The 19,961-nt window shown below is 55.1% G+C and overlaps 1 protein-coding gene across 2 annotated transcripts; it reads right to left on the bottom strand.

Annotated features, from left to right (window-relative positions):
• Positions 1-9,377: 9,377 nt before the first annotated feature.
• On the bottom strand, positions 9,378-17,803 carry GSTK1 (glutathione S-transferase kappa 1). 2 transcript variants are annotated; one of them, XM_075558756.1, is made up of 8 exons: positions 17,641-17,803; positions 13,186-13,267; positions 12,973-13,101; positions 12,720-12,820; positions 12,567-12,602; positions 10,060-10,176; positions 9,759-9,852; positions 9,378-9,553 (listed from the first exon to the last, which is right to left on the bottom strand). In XM_075558756.1, exons 1-8 carry the CDS (start codon positions 17,710-17,712, stop codon positions 9,504-9,506), a joined length of 681 nt encoding a protein of 226 aa, XP_075414871.1. In that variant the 5' UTR covers positions 17,713-17,803; the 3' UTR covers positions 9,378-9,503. The 2 variants fall into 2 exon arrangements, with proteins under 2 accessions (XP_075414871.1, XP_075414870.1); XM_075558755.1 differs by having other exon boundaries at positions 12,567-12,820.
• Between the last annotated feature and the right edge of the window lie 2,158 nt (positions 17,804-19,961).

Here is a 19,961-nt window from a genome sequence, read left to right as displayed (position 1 = left end):
GCCCAGCCAGCACCCAGGAGGAGGGCAGGGTGCCACGCAGACCCGCCTACCTGCCTTCCCCAGATTCTAGGTCCTGGATCCAGCTGGCCTGTTTTCTTCCACCCTCTGGCTGACCTCCTGGGCCTCACCCGCATTTTTCTTGGTTTTGCTCACTCCGCTGCCCCACCCCCACCAAGGTGCTCTTTCCACCCCCTCCCCGTGCTCTTTCCACCTGGAGCCAGAGCTAGAAGGGACTGGGGATTTCATTTCAACCCCCAGCAGCTCACCTTAAAGGCAGGCGTCTATCCGGGGCCTGGATCTCAATGCTCCCCCCAACAAAGCAGCCACCTCATGTGTAGCAGGGACAGGATGCCTTTGCCACTGTCTCTCGGGTGGGCTGGCTGCCCAGGTCCTTCCTGTGCACTGCCCATTGTCTGCAGACCTGCCCCTGGCTGTAAGAATGGCATACCAGGCTGGGAGGTGTAGATCTTATCAGCACTGCAGCTCCAGGCAATATTCATAACGCCACCCTCCAACCTCCTGACCAGTTTGGAAGCCACTGACCCTGACTGGGCCTGGGCCTCTCTGCTCCTGCTGTGTTTGAGAGTACGTGGTGACCATGGCCACACTCCCAGTTAGGGGGTTTACTGGGGCAGACTAGGCTAAGGATCAACAGGCTAAACTCCGGATAGAGATGGGATCAGGAAACATGTAAACAAAATCCTCCCCCAACTCTCTCACTGTAGGCCAGCTCCCTTGGCTCCACTGGCCCCTGAGAAAAGAGGCTCCCCTTGGCCTGCCTCTCTGCCTGGCTGCTGCCCTGTGTGATCAAAGCTCCACAGCACAAGTACTGGGAGGAACCCCTGACCAGCAAGCTTCCTGCCAGAGGTCCGAGCCCCCACTGTGGGGCCAGGAACCCCACCACACCACCTGGGTCTCGGGTTCCTGGTTCTGCAGCTGCCATTTCTGTCTGTACTTACTTTCTTTGTCTGGAGCCATCTCTGTGCTACAGTTCTGGCTCTGGGGTCTAGGTGGTTCTCAGCACAAGGACCCGAGGTTCAAAGGACACACCCCACCCTTGGCCCTTTTTTCTTGGTGATAGGGCCCCTCTTGCTTTGGAGTTGGTTTCCTTTCAGCCTAGCAGCAATGCAAAATCGACTGATTTCCTCTCTAGTGTTTCATGTACCTTATTTGCGTGAGCACCAAACTGTCCAATCTCTTTGTTGGTCCACAAACGCCTTATCTGCATACCCTATATAGGATTTCTGAGGCTGTACATCTTTATGGGAGCAGATAGCCTCAACTTCATCCTGTGGAGCAGCTGGCAGAAAGGAACCAACGATTTGGGGTTAGCAGTCCACTTCTTACCTGACAGTACCACCAGCCCCAAATAAACACTCAGGGCCATCAAGTTGATTCCAGCTCACCGAGACCCACGGGATGGATTAAAACTCCCCTGTGAGTCTCTGAGACTGTAAACCTTTACGGGAGTAGAAAGCTTTGCCGGTCTCCCACAGACGGCTGATGGTTTTGAACTGGGGACCTTTGCAGTGAGAAGCCCAACACATAGCCACCAGGCTCCTTTGGTTATGGCTGTGGCTGTGGCCACTGTGGTCAATTCCCACTCAGGGAGACCTAGGGCAGAGCAGAGAGCAACGTTTCTGAGACTTTCACTCTACGATCAGGGAAACAGCCTCATCTTCCTCCCAAGGAGCGGCTTGGGAGGCTAGAACTGCAGTGTGCAGCCCAACAGTCTGGCCATTGGGCCTCCAGGGCTCCTTGAAGACAGTGGTTAAAAGAGTCACTTGAAGTAACTCGCTGCACGCCCTGGCCCAGTGCAGCAGTTGGTGGGCTGCCTCCCAGTGCCCACTGCATCGACTGTGTCTCCACTAAAGGGTGCATTCCGGGCATCTCCAAGGAGACCCTCCTAATGCATAGGTCTTTTTCTGCTTCCTGGAAATTTTCTTTCCCTCCAGCCCGAGGGATTCGCCTCAGTCCCCTTGGAGCCCCCGACAGGAACTCATGGCTGCAATGTTGGTGGCCAGGGGGGCTGCTCTCATGGGGTGTTGCTTTCCATCTGGTCTCCTCACTTTCTGGATCACCCGCTGGTCCTTAGGTACAGGCCAGGAGCTGAGTGTCTGTCAGGCGGGTGCCAGGAGGTGGCTACTTTGTTCTTGGCCCAGAGGAGGTGGGGGTCACACCTGATGCCAGGCCTGGGAGCATTACCAGTGGACAAGCCCAGCAGAATTGTAGACAAAATGGCACAGAGCTCCCCCAGGCTCCCCAAGGGACAGTGTGGGGTGTGTGTGTGCGTGTGTGTGGTATGTAGTGGGGGAGGATGGCAGAGCAGAGAGCAGTTAGGGAAGCATGCTGTTACCATGGCAACCATGTAACAAAGCAGGCCTACCCCTCAAGTCTCGGACTGCTAACTTCAGGGTCAGAGGTTCAAAGCCTCCAGTTGGTCTTTAGAAGAAAGAAGAGGCTTTCTACAGGCAGCTTTACCTAGTGCTAGAGTCATTAGCAGTCCGCATCAGCCCGGTGGCTGTGGGCTTCACGCTCATAGGTACTGGTCCCCAGTGCTTCTGCTATTGCGGTGTGGTTCCCACCTCATGTCCTTCTGTCCACTGCCCAATGCTCGGTTCACTGCTGTGTGTCGGGGCTCCTTTGGAGCAGGTCAGCCAGTGGGCAACAAGTGGGGTGGACAGAGGTAGGCTGGCTTTATTTTGTTCCCACCAGTTCCCTTCCTCCAGTCCAGCAGGCAGGTGGCCTCTCTAGTTCACTCAGGAGGGCCAGGTCCCTGCAGTGCATGGGAGTAAGTAGGCCTCGCTAAGGAGGAATCCTGGCTGAGAGGCAAGGGCCCCTGGGCAGAGACCCCAAAATCCGGTGTGAAGGATCCACGTCCTTTTGGGAGAAGGGCCCCACCCTTAAGCTCTGGGTGTCAGCAGCCTGAGCAGCAGCCTGAGAGATTCAGAACAAGTGTGTGCTCCACAGACTCAAACCAGATCCACTGCAGCCAGTCAATGCTGACTCACAGCGACTCCATACGACAGGGTAGAAGTGTCCCTGTGGGCTTCCAACACTGTAACTATTTATGGGAGTAGAAAGACCCATCTTTCTCCCATGGAGTAGCTGGTGGTTTTGAACGGCCAACCTTGCAGTTAGCAGCCCAACCTGTAGCCAATGTGCCACCAGGGCCTCTGTGAGTATGTGAGGCTGGGTGGAAGAAAGGAGCTGCCCTGCTCGTGCAGTCAAGAAGCCTGGGCAGTGCCGCGGTGGCACGTTGGACTCCTAGCCGACAGGTCAGCAGTTGGAGCCCAGCAGCCGCTGCTGGGAGGAAGACGAGGCTGTCTGGTTCGGTGGAGATAGGCAGCCTCGGGAAGCCCCCTGGGGAGCTCTACGAAGTCCTACAGGGTCTCCATGAGCAGACTCCAGAGCAGCGGGCTTGGCTGTGACGTCTTGCTCCGCAGGGGTGAGGCCTGGTCAGTGGAGCACAGCAATGCGCTTCCCAAGCGGCACGGTGGCCACAGGCCCGGGCTTAGGTGACCGGCACACCTTCAGCCCACGGCCCTTGCCTCATGCACAGATGGGTCAACAGCTTAACTTGAAGGGTCTGTGGCACCTCGGTTTCTGAGTCCTGCGTGTGGTCACCCTCCCCAGTGAATGTGCAGGCCCGGGACACCACACCACGCAGACCATGGCACTAAGGTCACCCAGTGATATTCAGAAAGTTGGGAAGGTGTGCATGCCTGCCGCCGAGGAGCACAAAGACGCTGTGCCCAGCAGGAATGGCATGGGCAGGGACACTCCTCAGCTATACATGGTAGGAATGGCCCAGCTCCCCACCCGCCGGCCCCTCGCAACCTAAGCTGGGCACTTCCCAGTACCGACAGCAGGGGGTGCCATCCCACCACTGGCACCTGCAGCCAAGGCCAAGCAGGGCAGTGTGTTGACTCCTGCCCCCAGTCCCTCACCAGCCAGCACCCTCTGCTGGCCCCTTCCTGGGTCTGTGGCCACTAGCGTTGGTTTCTAACATACATCTTCCCAGAGCAAAACACCCAATCCATCGGCCACATGGCAAAGCCAACCCTCGGTGCCTCCAGGACTCTGTCTTTTTAGGAAAATGAGAGCTGGTTTTTATTCTATCAGCAACAGCCACTGTGTGAGCACAGGCATGCATACATGTTATTCTACACACACGTCACAGCGTTTAATCTTGGTTCATAAAGGTTAAACATAAACATAAACACAAAAAAAAGAAGACAAACCGCAGAGGTAAAACCTTCCACAAAAATCTTAATTTTTCCCAAACCATGTGCGCGCGCGCGTGTGTGTGTGTTGGGTGTGAGTGTTGAGTATGTGTGTGTTGGGTGTTGGTGTGTGTGTGTGTTGGGTATGTGTGCGTGTGTGTTGGTGTGTGTTGTGTATGTGTGCATGTGTTGGATGTGGGTGTGTGTGTGTGTGTGCGTGCACGTGTGTGTTAGGTGCCTGCCACACTGCACAACAGGTTAACGTCGACATTGTGTCCCTGCGGTGGCTCAGGAAGAAAGTGGGCGGAAGTAGGAAATAAAGTCGTCAGGGGTTTTAAAGTAGAAGGAAGGCATTTTGGCGTGCGGGAAGAGCAGTGTTCAATATTAGTGGTTTTTTATCCACATTTTAAAAATATTTAGTTCAGGCCACGGAGTTTTCCTGAGCAGAGACCTGGACACCATGCACCGTGAGCCGCCTCAGACGGCCAATCTGAAAGGACACGAGCCTTTCGTGGTCTGAGGAGCCTGAGCGCGATTGAAGAGAAAGGAACGGAGGAGAGAATTGAAAAGCATGGCTGAGCGAGAAGGCGAGGGATGTCCACCACTACCCTGTTTCCCCGAAAATAAGACAGTGTCTTATATTAATGTTTGCTTCCAAAGATGCGCTAGGTCTTGTTTTCAGGGGATGGCTTATTTTTCCATGAAGAATACAGTACACATTTATTGTTTTATTAAGAGACCTTGCACTTCCTGTCTGCTCCGGCTGCACTACAGCCAACAGTGAGCTGTGTAGTGGTGCCCACCGGTCTGGTCAGGGTCCAGCGTTAAGGTAGCTTCGGGGCCTTATTTCCAGGAAGGTCTTATTTTCAGGGGATGCCTTATATTTCAGTGAGAGGTAACTGTGAGTAGGTCTTATTTTTGAGGATGTCTTACTTTCAGGGAAACAGGGTAACACACTGTGCTGTCAGTCCATGCAGAACACCATCTTCTTCCCACAGCAGGCTCGAGCTCAGTGCAGAACTGTGGCTGACAGCAGCGCGGGTCCACTAGGCTTGGAGGTGGTCTCCTCGCTGGGAGTCCCACAGTCCAGTACCTTTGCATAGTCAATGTAATGCCAGCAAACATCTTTCTGGTACTGTCTGCTTTGGGCTGCGTGTTGGGCTAATAACTGTAAGACCAGCAGTTTGAAACCACCAGCTGCTCCAAGGGAAAAAGACAAGGCTTTCCTACACCGTAAAGATTTAGTTTGGGAAACCCACAGGGTCAGTTCTACCCTGTCCTACAGGGTTGCTAGGAGACAGAATTGACTAGTTGGCAGTCAGTTGCGTTACTGGGTTGGATTCCACTTGGCACCATGTTCTCTGAGACCACCCGCTGTGGGAAATTGAAGGCCCGGAAGAGAGTGTATGGACAAACTCAATGCTGTACATTCAGGAAACTGGGGCTCTAGTGGAGGGAGGGAACCTTCATGTTCGTAAGTTGGAGATGCATCCCACTCACGTTCTCTTAAGTAAAAGTTATTCCCCTTAATGTCCCCCCAGAATGTTGCCAAATTTAAGGTGTTATCTGCTAACACATGGTCCTTACTATGTGCTCAAAGGTCAACTACTTGAAAGCTATCTGCCTGGAGGCGGTCTGCCATCTAAGACAATCCGACCCTATTGTCTGTCCCACCCCAAGCAGGGCCCGCTCTCTTCTGGTACCGATCAGAGATTGTTCCCTGAGAGGAGAGTCCGCACAGCTCAGGGAAGATCAAGGTTAGGCTGCCCTCTTGACTCTGGAGCCTGCCCATCTTGTTATGTATGTGCCTTCCCGTCACATGTGTGCCTCCCCTTCCAATTGCATGTATACCCCTAGCTTGTCCCCTTCCTGTCACATGCATGACTCTAGTGCAACCCCTCCCTGTTAAGTATACACATACCATAAACTGTATGCCCGAAAATCTATCAACTTGTGAGATTACATTACTGACTCTCTGCCCGGGCCTGGCTCCTGAAGTCTCTTTAACTTACCCCTCAATTACACAATTGCCCTTTGGATCCATTCGGTTATGAGGGCTGGCACCCCACTACCCACTCCAGGAGGTGCTTCACACCCAAGCCCATCGCAGCACTGTTCACGACAGCAAGAAGACGGAAACAGCCCTGTGTGCATCAGGAGAAGCGTGGCCGGAGAGACCCTGGTGCACACACACAGAAGAATGCCGCGCATCGCACAAGTGCGATGACGATGAAGCAGGTGCCTATTGTCCGACCCATCCGTGAAAACACCGCATCTTCTACTCAGTTTCTTTCTGAGTGGTCCATCTTTTCCTGATGCTCATCAGTGTGTTCAGAGTCCTAAGTTCTCCACATGCTACACAGGTTCTCTCAATGGGGCAATGAAGTCAAGAGATGTCTTGTGGCTAGCGAAGTGCATTTCATCTCACAGTTTGTTGCAGGAACATATTTCTGCACCGTCAGCTGCAGGCCTTGGCTCACTTACACTTGGACACCCTTGTGTATGAAAGCAACTAGCGGTGTTGGCTTTCAGAGCAAGCCTTTTGTTTCGAAGTGCAGGGTGTCTAGGATAAAATGCAGATTCAGCATGGGCCATCCGACCCCTGACTAAGGAGCCCCAGTGGGACAGTGTTTATGCATTGGGCCACGATCCGCAGGGTCAGCAGTTTGAAACCACCAGCTGCTCCCCGGGAGAAACACAGGACTTTCTACTCCCTTTAAGAGTGACAGTCTCAGAAACCCACAGGGGCGGTTCTACCCTGTCCTCTGGGGTGGCTACGAGTCGGTGGGGATGAGACGGCATGAGTTTGGGTTTTTGGGGTTTATCCCGAGTGCTGATGAAAGCACATCTCAGGCGGCCCAAACCCTGATCTAGAATGCTTCCCCACAAACAACCCCTGTCCTGGAGTCTCGGCCACCTCTGAAGGCAACCGGGGCACAGAAGCTGATCGATCCCTGTGACAACTCTCCCTCCTGGATTTTGTGATTCTTGTCTTTCCTTGGACGTGATGAAGGAGTCGAGGATGTGGTGGACTGCTGCCAGGTTGGCGGTTCAAACCCACCAGCCACTCTCTGAGAGAACAATGAGGTTGTCTGCTCCCATGATGATCTGCAGCCTCAGCACACACACACACACACACACACACACACACACACACCTACCTCTTCCCCTTCCCCTCTGGCAGGGGACCTGTCCTCCAGGCCCTAAATAACAGCGAGCTCTCACACTTGGGATCAACAAACATTTCGGGTTCATGTGCTGAGTGGGTCAGTCTGAGGTACAGAAGGAAGGCAGTCTTGGACACCCTATCTTTGCTCCAGCCCACATCATAGGCAATTAGCATTCCCAGTTGTTCTGGAAAGGTCTCCCTGAGGCAGGCTCCCTGAGGCAGCCAGGAACACTGCACTCAGGAGGGGTCACCCTTCAGAGCCACCTTCTGCCTGCTGTCACACAAACCAAACGGAACGCACTGCCCTCCGGGCCATCCGACAAGACCTGGGTCCTTCGACGTGGCTGCCCTCTGCCCTCTGCCCTCTGCTTTCTGTGGTTCTGACGCTGTGCTTTCACTTGAGGCTCTAACCAAACTTACTGCCCCCGAGTCCACCCTACAGGACAGGGTAGAACTGCCCCTCAGGGCTGCCAAGTCGGTGGCTCTTAGTGTTAGTTTGGGTACTTTAGAAACAAATCCACAGAAACTCATTATAAAGGTTAAGTGCACATCAAGAAAACATCCCAACCCAGTGCTGCCCAAGCCCACAAGTCCAACATTAACCCATTAACCCATATGTCCAACACCAATCCACGAAGTCCTCCTCCATCTCACAAAACAGATGCCAAATCAGTGAATATGTAAACATCTCAGCACTGGCAGGGGTCTCCACGCGGCTGCTCCAGGGTTGCATTGGGGTAGGTCCATGTGGCTTCCCCTCAGGGATGTCTTGGAAGAAGTGAGCCTTGCCAGCTAAAGCAGGGAACTGGCTAAGGCAGCTGCACACTGGTCTGACCATCAGAAAGCAAGAGACCATAGAACTAGAAAGGCGAGGCTCACCGAGCCATTTATCCCTCCGGCCTTCAATTAACCCCCCATGTGTTTATCGGCCAGGTTGGCACAATAAACTAACTACCTCACTCTTGAGGGGAGCACAAAGCCTTGTCCTTCTCCCGTGGAGCCGCTGGTGGTTTCCAACTGGTGACCTTGCGGCTAGCAAGTCAACGCAGATGGCTCAGCCTCTGGGGCTCACAGTCGGGGCTACAGCGCTGAGTTTTGTGTTTGTCTTTCTCAAGGCTACACACTCCTCGTGTGGGGTCCTGGCGGGGCCTCACTGAGCCCTGCAACTGACTTGGGAGTCTGGACACCTGAGGGGGCTGTCATCCAGGGTCACTGAGTGGGAACAAACCCGGGGCCATGGGTATGGGTGTGGGATGCCACGTTCTGCATTGAGCCCTGGTTGCACAGGGCTGCAGTGCTCAGCTGCTGACTGAAGGTGTCCTGTCTGATCTACCAGCTCTCTGCAGGAGAAAGGGGTGACTGTCAGCAGGGGTGAAGATGGACAGGCATGGACAGGAAGGTCTGTTCTGGGCCCTCCAGGGTGGCTGTGGCCTGGAATCACTGCCAGGTGCCGGGTCCCTGGGTGCATGTGTAGAAGCAGGGAAGTGCTATTGGTGGTGTGTTCTTGAGTGGGACCCCGGCTCCCCAGGAGAGGTGGGAGACAAGTGTGCTGGGACCCACAGACAGACAGACGTGGGAGAGTAAGATGGAAAGCAATCAGGGAGGGAGTGTCAGCAAGGCAGCCAGGCAGGAACTGGGAACCAGGCAGGTTCCCACGCCACTCCCCGGGTTCCAATGGGGCACCCAGTGGGGTCAGCACCTGATGCTGACCTCGGAGGGGCCCAGGCCAAAAGCAGGCCAGGGTACAGCCCAAGGGGAGGGAAAGCCTGGCTATAGTTCCCTGGCCGGCGCAGCCAGTGCCTGGGCCGAGGTTCCTAGGTCAGAGTCTGGTACAACTGGCAGCTGGCATGGTTTCCTGCCTCTTGCCTTTTCCCCTCTCCTGAGAGGCAGCTGCTGCCAAGAACCAGGGCAGGAGTGGGCGGTGAGGGATTGGTATGTGTATGGGGGCAGGGCAGATAGGACAGGACAGCCGAGACTGGACGGTCTATGCATGTCTGAAGTTTATTTGTGAGGCAGACCCCAAATGCAGGCACTTGGAGTCCCCAGGAAGACCACCCGCATGGTCTTTGGAGAACAGGACCATGGTCTGCTCCCCGTCCTGGGTGTGCCTACATTCTGGCGTGGGAGGCTGCAGGCACAGGGCCCATCCACTTCTCTCCTGGAAGAGGGGAACCCGTCAGCCCTCCAGGGCCTCCTGTGAATCCCTGCCCCCCAGGGCTCTCAGGGGTCCAAGGGAGGCAATGTTAGGGGTCAGTGACCTCCTCCAGGCCCAGAGGGCAAGCTGCCCTCCTGCCAGGACCCACGTCACCTGGGCACCCTGCCAGTCAGCAGGCAGAGGCAGCTGCCCTTGACCTTTGCCTTACCCAGGAGGAACGCCAGCAGTTCCATGCGATCAGAGCCAAACAGCATGTGGGTCTGCCCTTCCACGTGGGCCACGGTGACGGGCAGCCCAAAGGCCTGGGGACAGAGGGGTGGGGGCTAGGATGGCAGTGACCGTTGGGGCTGAAACCCAGAGCCAGCGTTGCCAGCGGGCCTAGACCCTCCGGAGGTTCTTGGTGGTGTCAGCTCAAAGCTCCTGCCCTCCCTCTCCTGAGCTGGGGAGGGCCCCTGCGTGTGGGGAACCCCAGAACCTCAGGGCTAGGAATACCAAGGTGGGGTGCTCACCCCATATTTGCAGGCAGCCGCTGTGCTCTCCTTGAGCTGGTTCTTCACCGTGGGGGAGGATATCTTTTCCAGAATCCCTTGGGCTTGTTCTCGGGACATCCCAGCCTTCTCTGCAGCCTGGGGGGGTGGTGGTGGTGGGGGGTAGAGTGAGAGGCGGGGGAGCACCCATGTCTCTGCGTCAGAAGGTAGGGGGCTCAAGGGAGTGAATGTTCCTTCTATTGTCTGCCCCCAAGTCTTCAGGGTGGGGTCATCCTGCCTATTCCCACCAAGAAGAGCTCAGAAATCCTGGGACCCCCAGACAGGTGGGAAGGGGCAGGTGTCTGCAGGAGGCCTTTTCGACACCAATCGGTCCATCTCCTTTCACAGACCCTGCGGTCCGAGAGGAAGCCACGCTGCCAAGAGCGGAGCAGCTTAGGAGGCCAGGCCAATAGCCTCCGAGTTCCTGCCCTCAGAAGCCCAGTTTCATCTCTCCATCGGTCACTCCCAACAATCCCTGGGTGTCTCGGAAGCCTGGGGGAGAGCGCTGGGCCTAACCCCCATGGAATTCCCAGGGAGCAAGGCTGCTTCAGCAGACTCTGGGGACTCCAGAATGGCTCTGCTGTCCTTGCTCCGGTGTGCTCAATCTTGGACACACATTCAAATATCTCTCAGGGGAGCTTTCCAAGGACCAGGCACCCACCTGCTTCTGGAGCAGCTCTGTCAAGGGGCAGGTGGATTTACGAAGTGCCAGGTTGAGCGGCCACCCCCACCCCCCAGACGTCCTACCAGGAGGGACACACAAGTCCTTGTAAAGCCAGGCCTTGTAATGGGCATTTGCTTTGGGTTCGGCTTCTCCAGGGGTCTGCTTCCCAGAGAGAAGGCTTGGTGAGAGGGGAGAGTTGTTAAGCAAACAAAATTAAGTCCACCGCATGGACGGTTGGGTGACCACTAAGACTCGTGCTTCGTGGGTGTTTAAGTTGGCGTGGGGAATGATGGTCAAATATTAAGCTAAATCTTATTCATCTAATTTGCTGCCCAGACAACAAGCACAGGAGGGGCGGTCCTGGCTGGTTTTCATGTTGCACATTTAACTTCTGTGGGACCGGCCGAGTCCACATGCTCAGACTCATTCATAAAAGCCACCCTGGAGACACCAGTGGCGAAGATAAACAGGGAAACAAAAACAAAACTCACCGCCATCGAGTCATTTCCGATGTCTAGTGACCCTGGCGGGCAGGGTAGAACAGCCCCTGTGGGTGTCTGAGACCATAACTCTACGGGGAGTAGAAAGCCTCATCTCTCGCCCTTGGAGCAGCTGGTGGTTTCATACCACGGACCTTGCAGTTAGTGGTCCAGCATGCCATCCCTGTGCCACCAGGGTGCCTGCGGTTGGGATACTTCGCTGTGAGCCAGGGTGGTCTGCCCAGTAGTGCTGCAGAGGAGATACCTGGCTACCTGCTTCTGAAATAGGGGCCACTGAAGATGCTGTGGGGGCACCGTCCCATGCTGAAGCTCGAGGGTCACCCCGCGGCTAATGGTATTATTTATAGGCTCTGTATTTCCCAAGGAAATGACTCTCAGAAGAAATGTGCTCGTGAGCTCCATCCGTCGATGCCCCGCAGGGCTGTCTGTGTTCAGAGCTGTTTCCAGGGGTCCCCATGCTTGTGAACAAACCTGGCTTGAAGCATCAGGCCAGAGTCCTAATGATGTGTTGCATGGGAACAACTGTCGCACAAGACGCCCCCTAAAGATGCCCCTAAACAGGAGGACTCAAATGGGCCTGATCTGAGCTGCGGTGCTTTCTGTCACCTCCAAGGTGTGCGCACACTGGGCAAAGCATAAGGATGGCTAAGGAAGCACCGATGCCTTTGGAGTAGGACACTGGGAAAGACTATGGAGTAGATACACCAGGGACTGCCAGCAAAGCAAAGAGATCTGCCTTGGGAGCAGTGAGGAGGGAGACGCTTCATCTCACGAGCTTTGGACATGTTGCCAGGAGGGCCCAGTCCCTGGAGAAGGATGTCCTTCTCGCTTGGTAAAGCAGCGGGGTCAGTGAAAAAGAGCAAGACTCCGAATGAAATGATTGGCACGGTGGCTGCAATGACGGGCTCAAGCGTCCCAACATGAGGTTGGTGCAGGACCAGGTGGTGGTTTCCCCTTAGGGCACGGGCATCGTGTGAGTCAGAACCCAGTGGGCAGTGTCTAACCACAAAGCCCTCTTCAGGACGTGTGGGGCGGTCTGGGCAGCGTCCGGTGGGTCAAGCCTTGCCTCCTGACCTCCAGGGGGCCAGTGCTGTCTCCTCTCCACCGACGCCACCCACCAGTGCATGTGCTCCCTTCCATTGCTGAGGGAGGGGGGGTTCTCTTGGTTCTGTCTTGTCAGTCACTTGTCCCCTCAAACATGAATGCCCTTCTCCCTTGACGTCACCGTGGCTGCTCTGCCCAGTGAGCAGGCATCTGTCCATCTCCCTCCCCAAGGTGGGGTCCTCTCAGCCTCCTGGGGAGAGGATGGCGGGGAGGGCACTCACCGCCAGGATGCTCTGGGGCTCTGTGATGTCTTCATCCTGGGAGCAGAGGGAGAAGAGGGTGTGTGTGTGTGGGGGGGGGTGCGCCCGGCCATCTGGGGGCCAGCCAAGGAGCCTGGGGAGGGGCCAGAGGTCTCCCACGGTCCCGGTGCTCACCCTGGACCAGACACGCATCCACAGCTCTCGAGACGTCTTCTCCAGCATCTCGGGGCACTCCAGGTGCACGGCCGTCAGGAACCGCATGGCCGACAGGCTCCCTGTGGGCAAGGTACTCAGAGACCCCTCAGGTTCACTGGGGTGTCCTGCCTGTTCCTGTCAGTGCTCTCCCGCCCTTCCCGCACCCTGGCAATGACCCTGACACTTCAGAGGGCCCCTCCTGAGCACAACCCCTCCCCACCTTCCCCAGCACCTTTTTCAAGGATTACGGCAAAGAAATCCTTGGGGAAGGAGATAGGGACCTGGTAGTGCTCCCGCAGATTCTTGAGGTCTGTGGCCAAGTATTGCGCTTTGCTGGGAAGCAGGGCGGGGGGCTTGTTTCCTGTGGGTGGGATGGTGGGGGGCAGGCTGGTAAGAGATAGGAGTTGTGAACCCTAGTGGGGAGGGGGGTCGGGGCATGGCCTACCGCTGTCCTTCATGATGCCCCCGATGAGGCATGGACGAAGATGCAGGTCCACGTTCCACAGGTGCTGGTAGCGGCATAGAATCTGCGAGGGGTGGGGGTGGGGGGTCACTGCCAGGCCGGAGACAAGGCCAGCAGGCCAGTTGCAGAGGCGTGGATCTGGGGTTGAGGAGTGCTGTCTGGAAGGGCAGACCCTCCGCAGCCCCGAGATCCAGGGGCCCCACACTGCTCCTGGGCCTGGGCCTCCTGCTCAGTCCCTTGCAGGGTGGGGAGGTGGCCTGATTTCCAGCAGACATGGCAAGCACAGGCGCAGAGCCCCAGGGATGCCAACCAGACAGGACCCAGAGCAAGGGGCCTGGCGGGGCACCAGCTCCAGAGAGTGAGGCCGTGCCCGCTGGAAATTCACGAGGGTGAGCTCAAGTTCTAAGGCACCAACCACTCAACCCCTTCCCTGAAGCCTGCTGCCTCCAGCCCCCGTGCCGTGTAGCCGAGAGCCCTTCTCTCCACAGGTCTCTTGGGAACAGACATTTTCTTCCTAATAACAAGAGGTGTGTGTGGGGGGGTGCTGTTTAGGCTAGCTCTTGCCATATTGCCCCAGGCCCTGGAAAGGGCCGTCACGCTCGGTAAAGCAGAGGAGCAGGGAAAGAGAGGAAGGAGGTTGACAAGTTGGATTGACACGGTCCGCGGCTGCAACAATGAACCCAAAGCCGTGTGAGGAGGCGCAGGGCCCGGCGGTGTTCTGTTCAGCTGGGCATCTGCTGGATGGACTCTGCTGCATTTCACAGAGGATCCAGCTGGTGGTATAACAGGAACGAACAGCTTCGGGCGAGGGCGTTCATGGAGCCAGTATGGCTAGTTCCCAGAGTTGAAATAGCTTTAGGCAGATCCCTAAACCCAGTGATGACACACTGCACATCGGCACACACCTCTTTGGCCCTAAAGACCCTCAAAAGTCCTCGACCTGCAAACCGCGAGTCAAAGAAGACTCGACTGCCAATCCTTGTGTGTTTGCAAGTCAATACTGTGCAGCAGCCTCATTGGGATGGAATCACAACTGCACAAGAGCAAACAACACAAAGAAATGTCCACGATCACCTGTTGGTGGTGGTGGGCGCCCTTGAGCCTGCGCCGACTCACCACAGCTTGATGTACAACAGAAGGAGACCCCGCCTGGTCCTGCGCCGTCCATCCTCACCATTGTTGTGATGAAAGAGATTAAGGCGCTGTAGCGATGTGTTGTAGCTTTCTGATGATGGCAGTTGCTTGTCTGACGTCTCTGCACGTGTCCACTTTAGAAGTACGGCATTTGTCACAAGACAGGGGTCAAGAGCAGGTGCGAGTAGGAGCCACTTCAGGCAACTTGAGCGACAGTCCATTTGTCCTGGAGGCAGACTGTCTGGGATGGGCTTCTCTAGAACTTGACATGGCTGGCTCATTTCTGTTGTTTGTTGTAGAACATTGCTACAAATTATTCTTTTTGTAGAAGGTGTACCCGGCATCCATGGACAATTCCACAAGCCAGTTCATTCCATTCAGCCAAAATGGAATTGGCTGCGCCCCGGCTGCAGTCCTTCGCAACATTGTAGTTGCATTGAAAAGAAGTTACATCATAGATAGTTAACACTCTGCACACTCCCATCCAGCCTGCAGGGGGTGAGGGGCACACAGGCAAAAGAGGCCTTCAAAAAGGTAGTGGACCAATTCCATTTCTTTAAATATTTATTTTTCCACGAACCACGGGAAGTGACCTCCTGCGTGTGCATTTGTATAATTGACACTCCAAGCCTTGAGCCGCACGATTGTAAGAGTCTACAGGCAACACATTGAACAACACAGGAGGAAGGCATCCAATGAAGACACAAAGAATACACAAGGCCGCTGTGCCCCAAACGACTGGTTGCATTCAATCATTTCCATTCAATCACTGGTATGTGATTTAAGACCAATGGTGTTGAAGGAAGAAGTCCAAGTTACACCGAAGGCATTGGCAAAAACAAGGATCCAGGAATTGGCAGGAGAGCAAAGGAGCTGTCTCTGTGAACATGCAATGTTGGAAGCACTCGCTGGTCTCTGCCAAGACATCTGGATGATAGCAACGCGGTCACTTGACTGGAAGAGACCCACCATTCCAAAGAAAGGTGACCCTGGAGTATGTGAACCTTATTAAACAATAGCATCAACTTCACACACCGTGATTTGCTCCATATAGAACTCACTGCCATTGAGTTGATTCAGACTCGTAGTGATGCTCTAGGACAGGGTAGAACTGATGCCTGTGGGTTTCTGAGACTGAAACTCTTTACAGGATTAGACAATCTCATCTTTCTGCCAGGGAGTGGCTGGTGGTTTTGAACTGCCACAGTTAGTCCAACCGATAACCACTACACCAGCAGAGCTCCTTTAGAAAATTTTGCTTTAGATCACACAAAGATGGTTACAGCGGCACATCGGCAGGCAGCTGGGAATTTCAAGCCCAACTGAGACGAGGATGTGGGATGAGGGCTATCATTACGGAGGTCAAGTGGATCTTGTTTGAAAGTAGAGAAGACCAGAAAGATGTTTACTTGTATTTTATTGCTTTGATGCAAAGCTACTAAACTATGTTATCATACCCAATTATGGTTAACATCAAGAATGGGAATTCCAGAACACTCTCATGAAGAATCTGTACATAGACCAAGCGGCGGTCTTTCTAAAAGAACAACTGGAAGAAGCATGGTTCAGAATCGGAAAGGGAACCATCCCCGGCTGGCAAAAGATACAGCGTCTGGGGTCTTAAAGGCTTGAAGTTAAACAAGAGGCCATCTAGCACAGAAGCAAGACGGCCACATGGAAGCAGCACACCAACCTGTGGATCATGAGGTGTCTACGGATCGGGTAACTGGCATCAGAAGGCCACAAACAAACATTGTTGAGAACGGGGGGGGGGGGGGGACAGAGCAGACTCCAAAGCCATCTGTAGACAAAATACTCTCACAGAAGGGTCACAAGGAAGGGATGAGTCAACCAGGGTGCAGTATAGCACAGATGAAACACACAATATTCCTCTGGTTCCTTGAGGCTTCCTCACCCTCCACTGTCATGACCCCAGTCCTGCCTTTCACTGCAGGCTAGACTGGAGCATGTACACAGGTACAGATAAGAGCTCAGGACACATGGAATCCAGGTCAGATAAACCGCTCAGGAACGGAATGGGAGTAGCCATACCAGGAGGGTAGTGGGAAGGTGGGGAGTGCCCACCCCCGGGGGAGACAATCAACAGAACAGGTGTGGGGGTGGGGTGGGAGGGAGTCAGTCGGTGTAATATATGAAAATAATAATGTTAATTTATGAAGGGGTCATGAGGGTGGGGGTGGGGGAGCGAAAAAAGAGGAGCTGATACCAGGGGCTCAAATAGAAAATAAAAGTTTAGAAAATAATGATGGCAAAATTGGTACAGATATGCTTGATATGAGTGATATGATGATATGATGGATTGTTATAAGAGCTGTAAGAGCCCCCAATAAAATGATCTTTAAAAATAAATCAGGAAAGGTGTACATCAGGGTTGTATCCCTACACTGTACTTATTCAGTCAGTAAACTGAGCACATGATCTGACAAGCTGGATTGCCTGCTTGAAGAAGGCTCAGGAACAGTCGTTGAAGTGCAGATTAAAAATGACTTGCTTGAAACACTTACTGATGAAGATCAAAGACTTTTACAGCCTTCAGTATGGATTACAACTCAATGTAAAGAAAACCTAAATCCTCGCCACTGGGCCAACAATGAACTTCATGCTAAAGAGAAGAGATTGATTTTGTCATAGCAAACAGCACACCGCACTGGGCACATCTGCTGTAAAGACCTCTTTTAGAAAGTGTTCCAAAGCAAGATGTCCTGACCCAAGTCATGGTAATTTTCAATCGAACTCACATGCAAGTGAAAGTTCACAATGACCACGGAAGCCAAAAAAACCCAAACCAATCTGTAGCGGAATGATTATGGCCAGAAAGTCCCTAAGCAGCCAGGACAGTGAAACTGTCTAAAGGACTCAGGACACGTGATCGCACTTTGTTCAAGTTATTAGCAAGGCCCAGGCCCTGGAGAAGGGCATCATGCTTGGTAAGATGGAGGGTCAGCAAAAAGCAGAGCCAGATGGATTGGCACAGTGGCTGCAACAATGGGCTCACACGTAGCGCCTGGAAGGCAGGGACTCGCGCGGGTTCTCGGGTGGAACCGAACCCAGGGTGCCTAAGAGCAGTGGCGGCGGCGTGAAACTCACACCGGGCAAATTATTCACGGCCAGCGCCCCACAGACCCTGCCCCAGCCTGCCCCACCCCCATCTGTCGCCGGGTGGAAGTAGCGGTCCTGGCTCTCCGGGGCTTTTGTGGGGTGTTTACCCCACCCCCGCCAGGCTTCCGGATCGCCCAGGGACCCCGGTCCGCGGCCCGTCCCCGCCCTGCATCCCTGAGTCACCTCGAAACCCAGCCACGAGTAGGGGGACAACACGTCGTAGAAGAGCTCCAGGGTCCGTGGTAAAGGCCCCATGCTGCGCGCTGCCTGGTCTGAAGGTTAGGGCTCTGGGCCGCCCCGCTGCAGATCACCTCCTGTTCTCGGCCCCGCCTCCAGGCCCGGCCCCGCCTCCAGGCCTCGCCCCCGCCTCCCGGCCCGGCCCCACCTCCAGGACCCGCCCCGCCAGGCCCCGCCCCCGCCTTGGTTCCTAGGACTGCCACCTTTCTGTCACGCCCTTCTCCTACCCCGTCCATACACCAGCCCCGCCTCCCCACGCCTCCCTGGCTACGCTCCTGCCTCGGCCTCCCACACCCCCGGCTCCAGGACCCGCCCATTCTGTAGGCCCCGCCCCCTTCTCTGATACCCGCCTCCCTCCCAGCCGGCCCCTGGCCCCACCTTCCTTCGGCCCCGCCTCCTTTAGGCCCCGCCCATAGGCCCCGCCCCCGCCACTGGGCCTTGCCCAGGGCATCAGCCTGTGTCTGGCCTCGCCCTCCGTTGGGTTCTCTGGACTCTGTCCTGCAAGACCACCCCGTACCTTCCCGTTCAGACCCCGCCCCAGACCCGCCTCTCCACCCGCACTGCCCCAGTCCTGCTTCCCGTCACTCCCAGAGCTGGGCGATTACTGGCCCACCTGAGGCGCAGCCTGCTTGGGCAAAGTCCCAGGTGCGGGGAGGGCGCTGTGGGAGGAGAGCCTGCGCCGTTCCTCCCACCTCCCCGGGGGGAGTGGGGCGCGGCCATAGGGTCCCGTTCGGGTGGGCTGGGCGCCCATGTGTTCTCCGTGCCTCTTGGATGGGGCCTGACACCTGCAGTGCAGTTTTACCCTGCCCTGTAGGCTGCTCTGAGTCAGAAGGCACTGGACGTCAAGAAGTGGTTTCCCATCTGTCATTAAATGCCGCTAGTGGATGACATAGTGGGGCGGCAGGCTTCCTTCCCCCTGTTGTGACCGTGATGAGCGAGAGTCAGCTGGTTTCCCTCTGCCGTTTTCCCAGGAGCCACAAGGCAGGCGTCGACTGCCCCGTCTCTGGGCAGCGTGCAGCCTACGAGAGCTTCCCCACCGGGTCTGCCCTTCATGCCTTGGGCACTTTGGAATTCATGGTGGTCAGGTGTTTTCTCAGGGGTCCCTCCATGCGTTCTCACCGCCAGACAGGACGTGGGGTTTGGGGTGGGGATCACAGAGTTGAGGAATAAAGTACCCCTTTTCTTGACTAATGATAGAGGGTACACATAGCACCATGGACCAACACTGGAGTTGTTACCCGAGCCCCTGCTTAAGGTGGGGGCTGCCCCTTTCTGAACTGTTTTCCCTGCCAGGTGGTGCCGCTCATGCTGGGGAGAGCAGGGTGTTGGGTCCACCTGTCCTCCAGGGAAGCGTATCAAGGGATTAGTTAACCCCAGTTAAAACCAGCCCCCTGCTCCATAGAGGCCCCAGACTGCAAGTATCCTGCTGCTGCTGGTCTCACTCACGATGGGGCGGGGTGGTCTGCAGCAGCATGGCTGGGGGCTTCTTTCCTTGTTTCTTCCACTTCTCTTAGCTGCGATTCTTCGAAAAGGATAACGCCCCTCCTTCCTCGTCTGTACATGTGCTCGGTCCTTTTTTTCTCTCAACACGGGCTGACGGGCATTCTGGGTCTCTCCACGCTCCACGTTATTACTATTATCCCTAGCATGTGGCTGGGCCTGTTCAGGGTGCTAAGGAGCGGAAGCACCCACAAAGATGCACAGGAATTAGCCTGGGTGCTATTGAGAGTTTGGTTCCAGGTGGCATAATGCAGGGACCACCGTGATTGACCGTGGCTGGGGAGCATATAAAAGCTGTGCTCATACTATACGGTCTGTGTTAGACAGGGCTCTCTAGAGAAACAAAACCGGAATGCTAATCACTTTCTATATATTTATACAGATAGGTATATGACACAAGAAAGAAACAATTAAATTATAAAGCAGTACAAATGGCTCAGTGCAACTCACTCCCATGAGACAGTTGTGAGACACTGGCAGTCCTTCAAATCTTGAGGGCCTCTGGGTAGCCCTCTGTAGAGCATTTCAGGCTATCCGGGCACAGGCAGAAAACAGCAAGGCAGGTCACCAACAGTCAGCCAGATGACAGGGTCCGACAGTCCCCAGCTCAAGAGATGTAAATTCCAATGGTGTAGCGAAGCAGCTCTTGAAAGAACCTCAAGTTATAGTGACACAGTCCACGGGTTAGGTGTCCCACGGGTAGTGTAGCTTGCAAATTGAGGCACAGAACAAGCAAGGCAGCCGCACACTGGTCCGATAAGCAAAGA

This window comes from Tenrec ecaudatus, chromosome 9, assembly GCF_050624435.1.
Source record: "Tenrec ecaudatus isolate mTenEca1 chromosome 9, mTenEca1.hap1, whole genome shotgun sequence".
Classification (NCBI taxonomy): Eukaryota; Metazoa; Chordata; class Mammalia; order Afrosoricida; family Tenrecidae; genus Tenrec; species Tenrec ecaudatus.
This window is presented reverse-complemented; position numbering and strand designations above follow the sequence as displayed.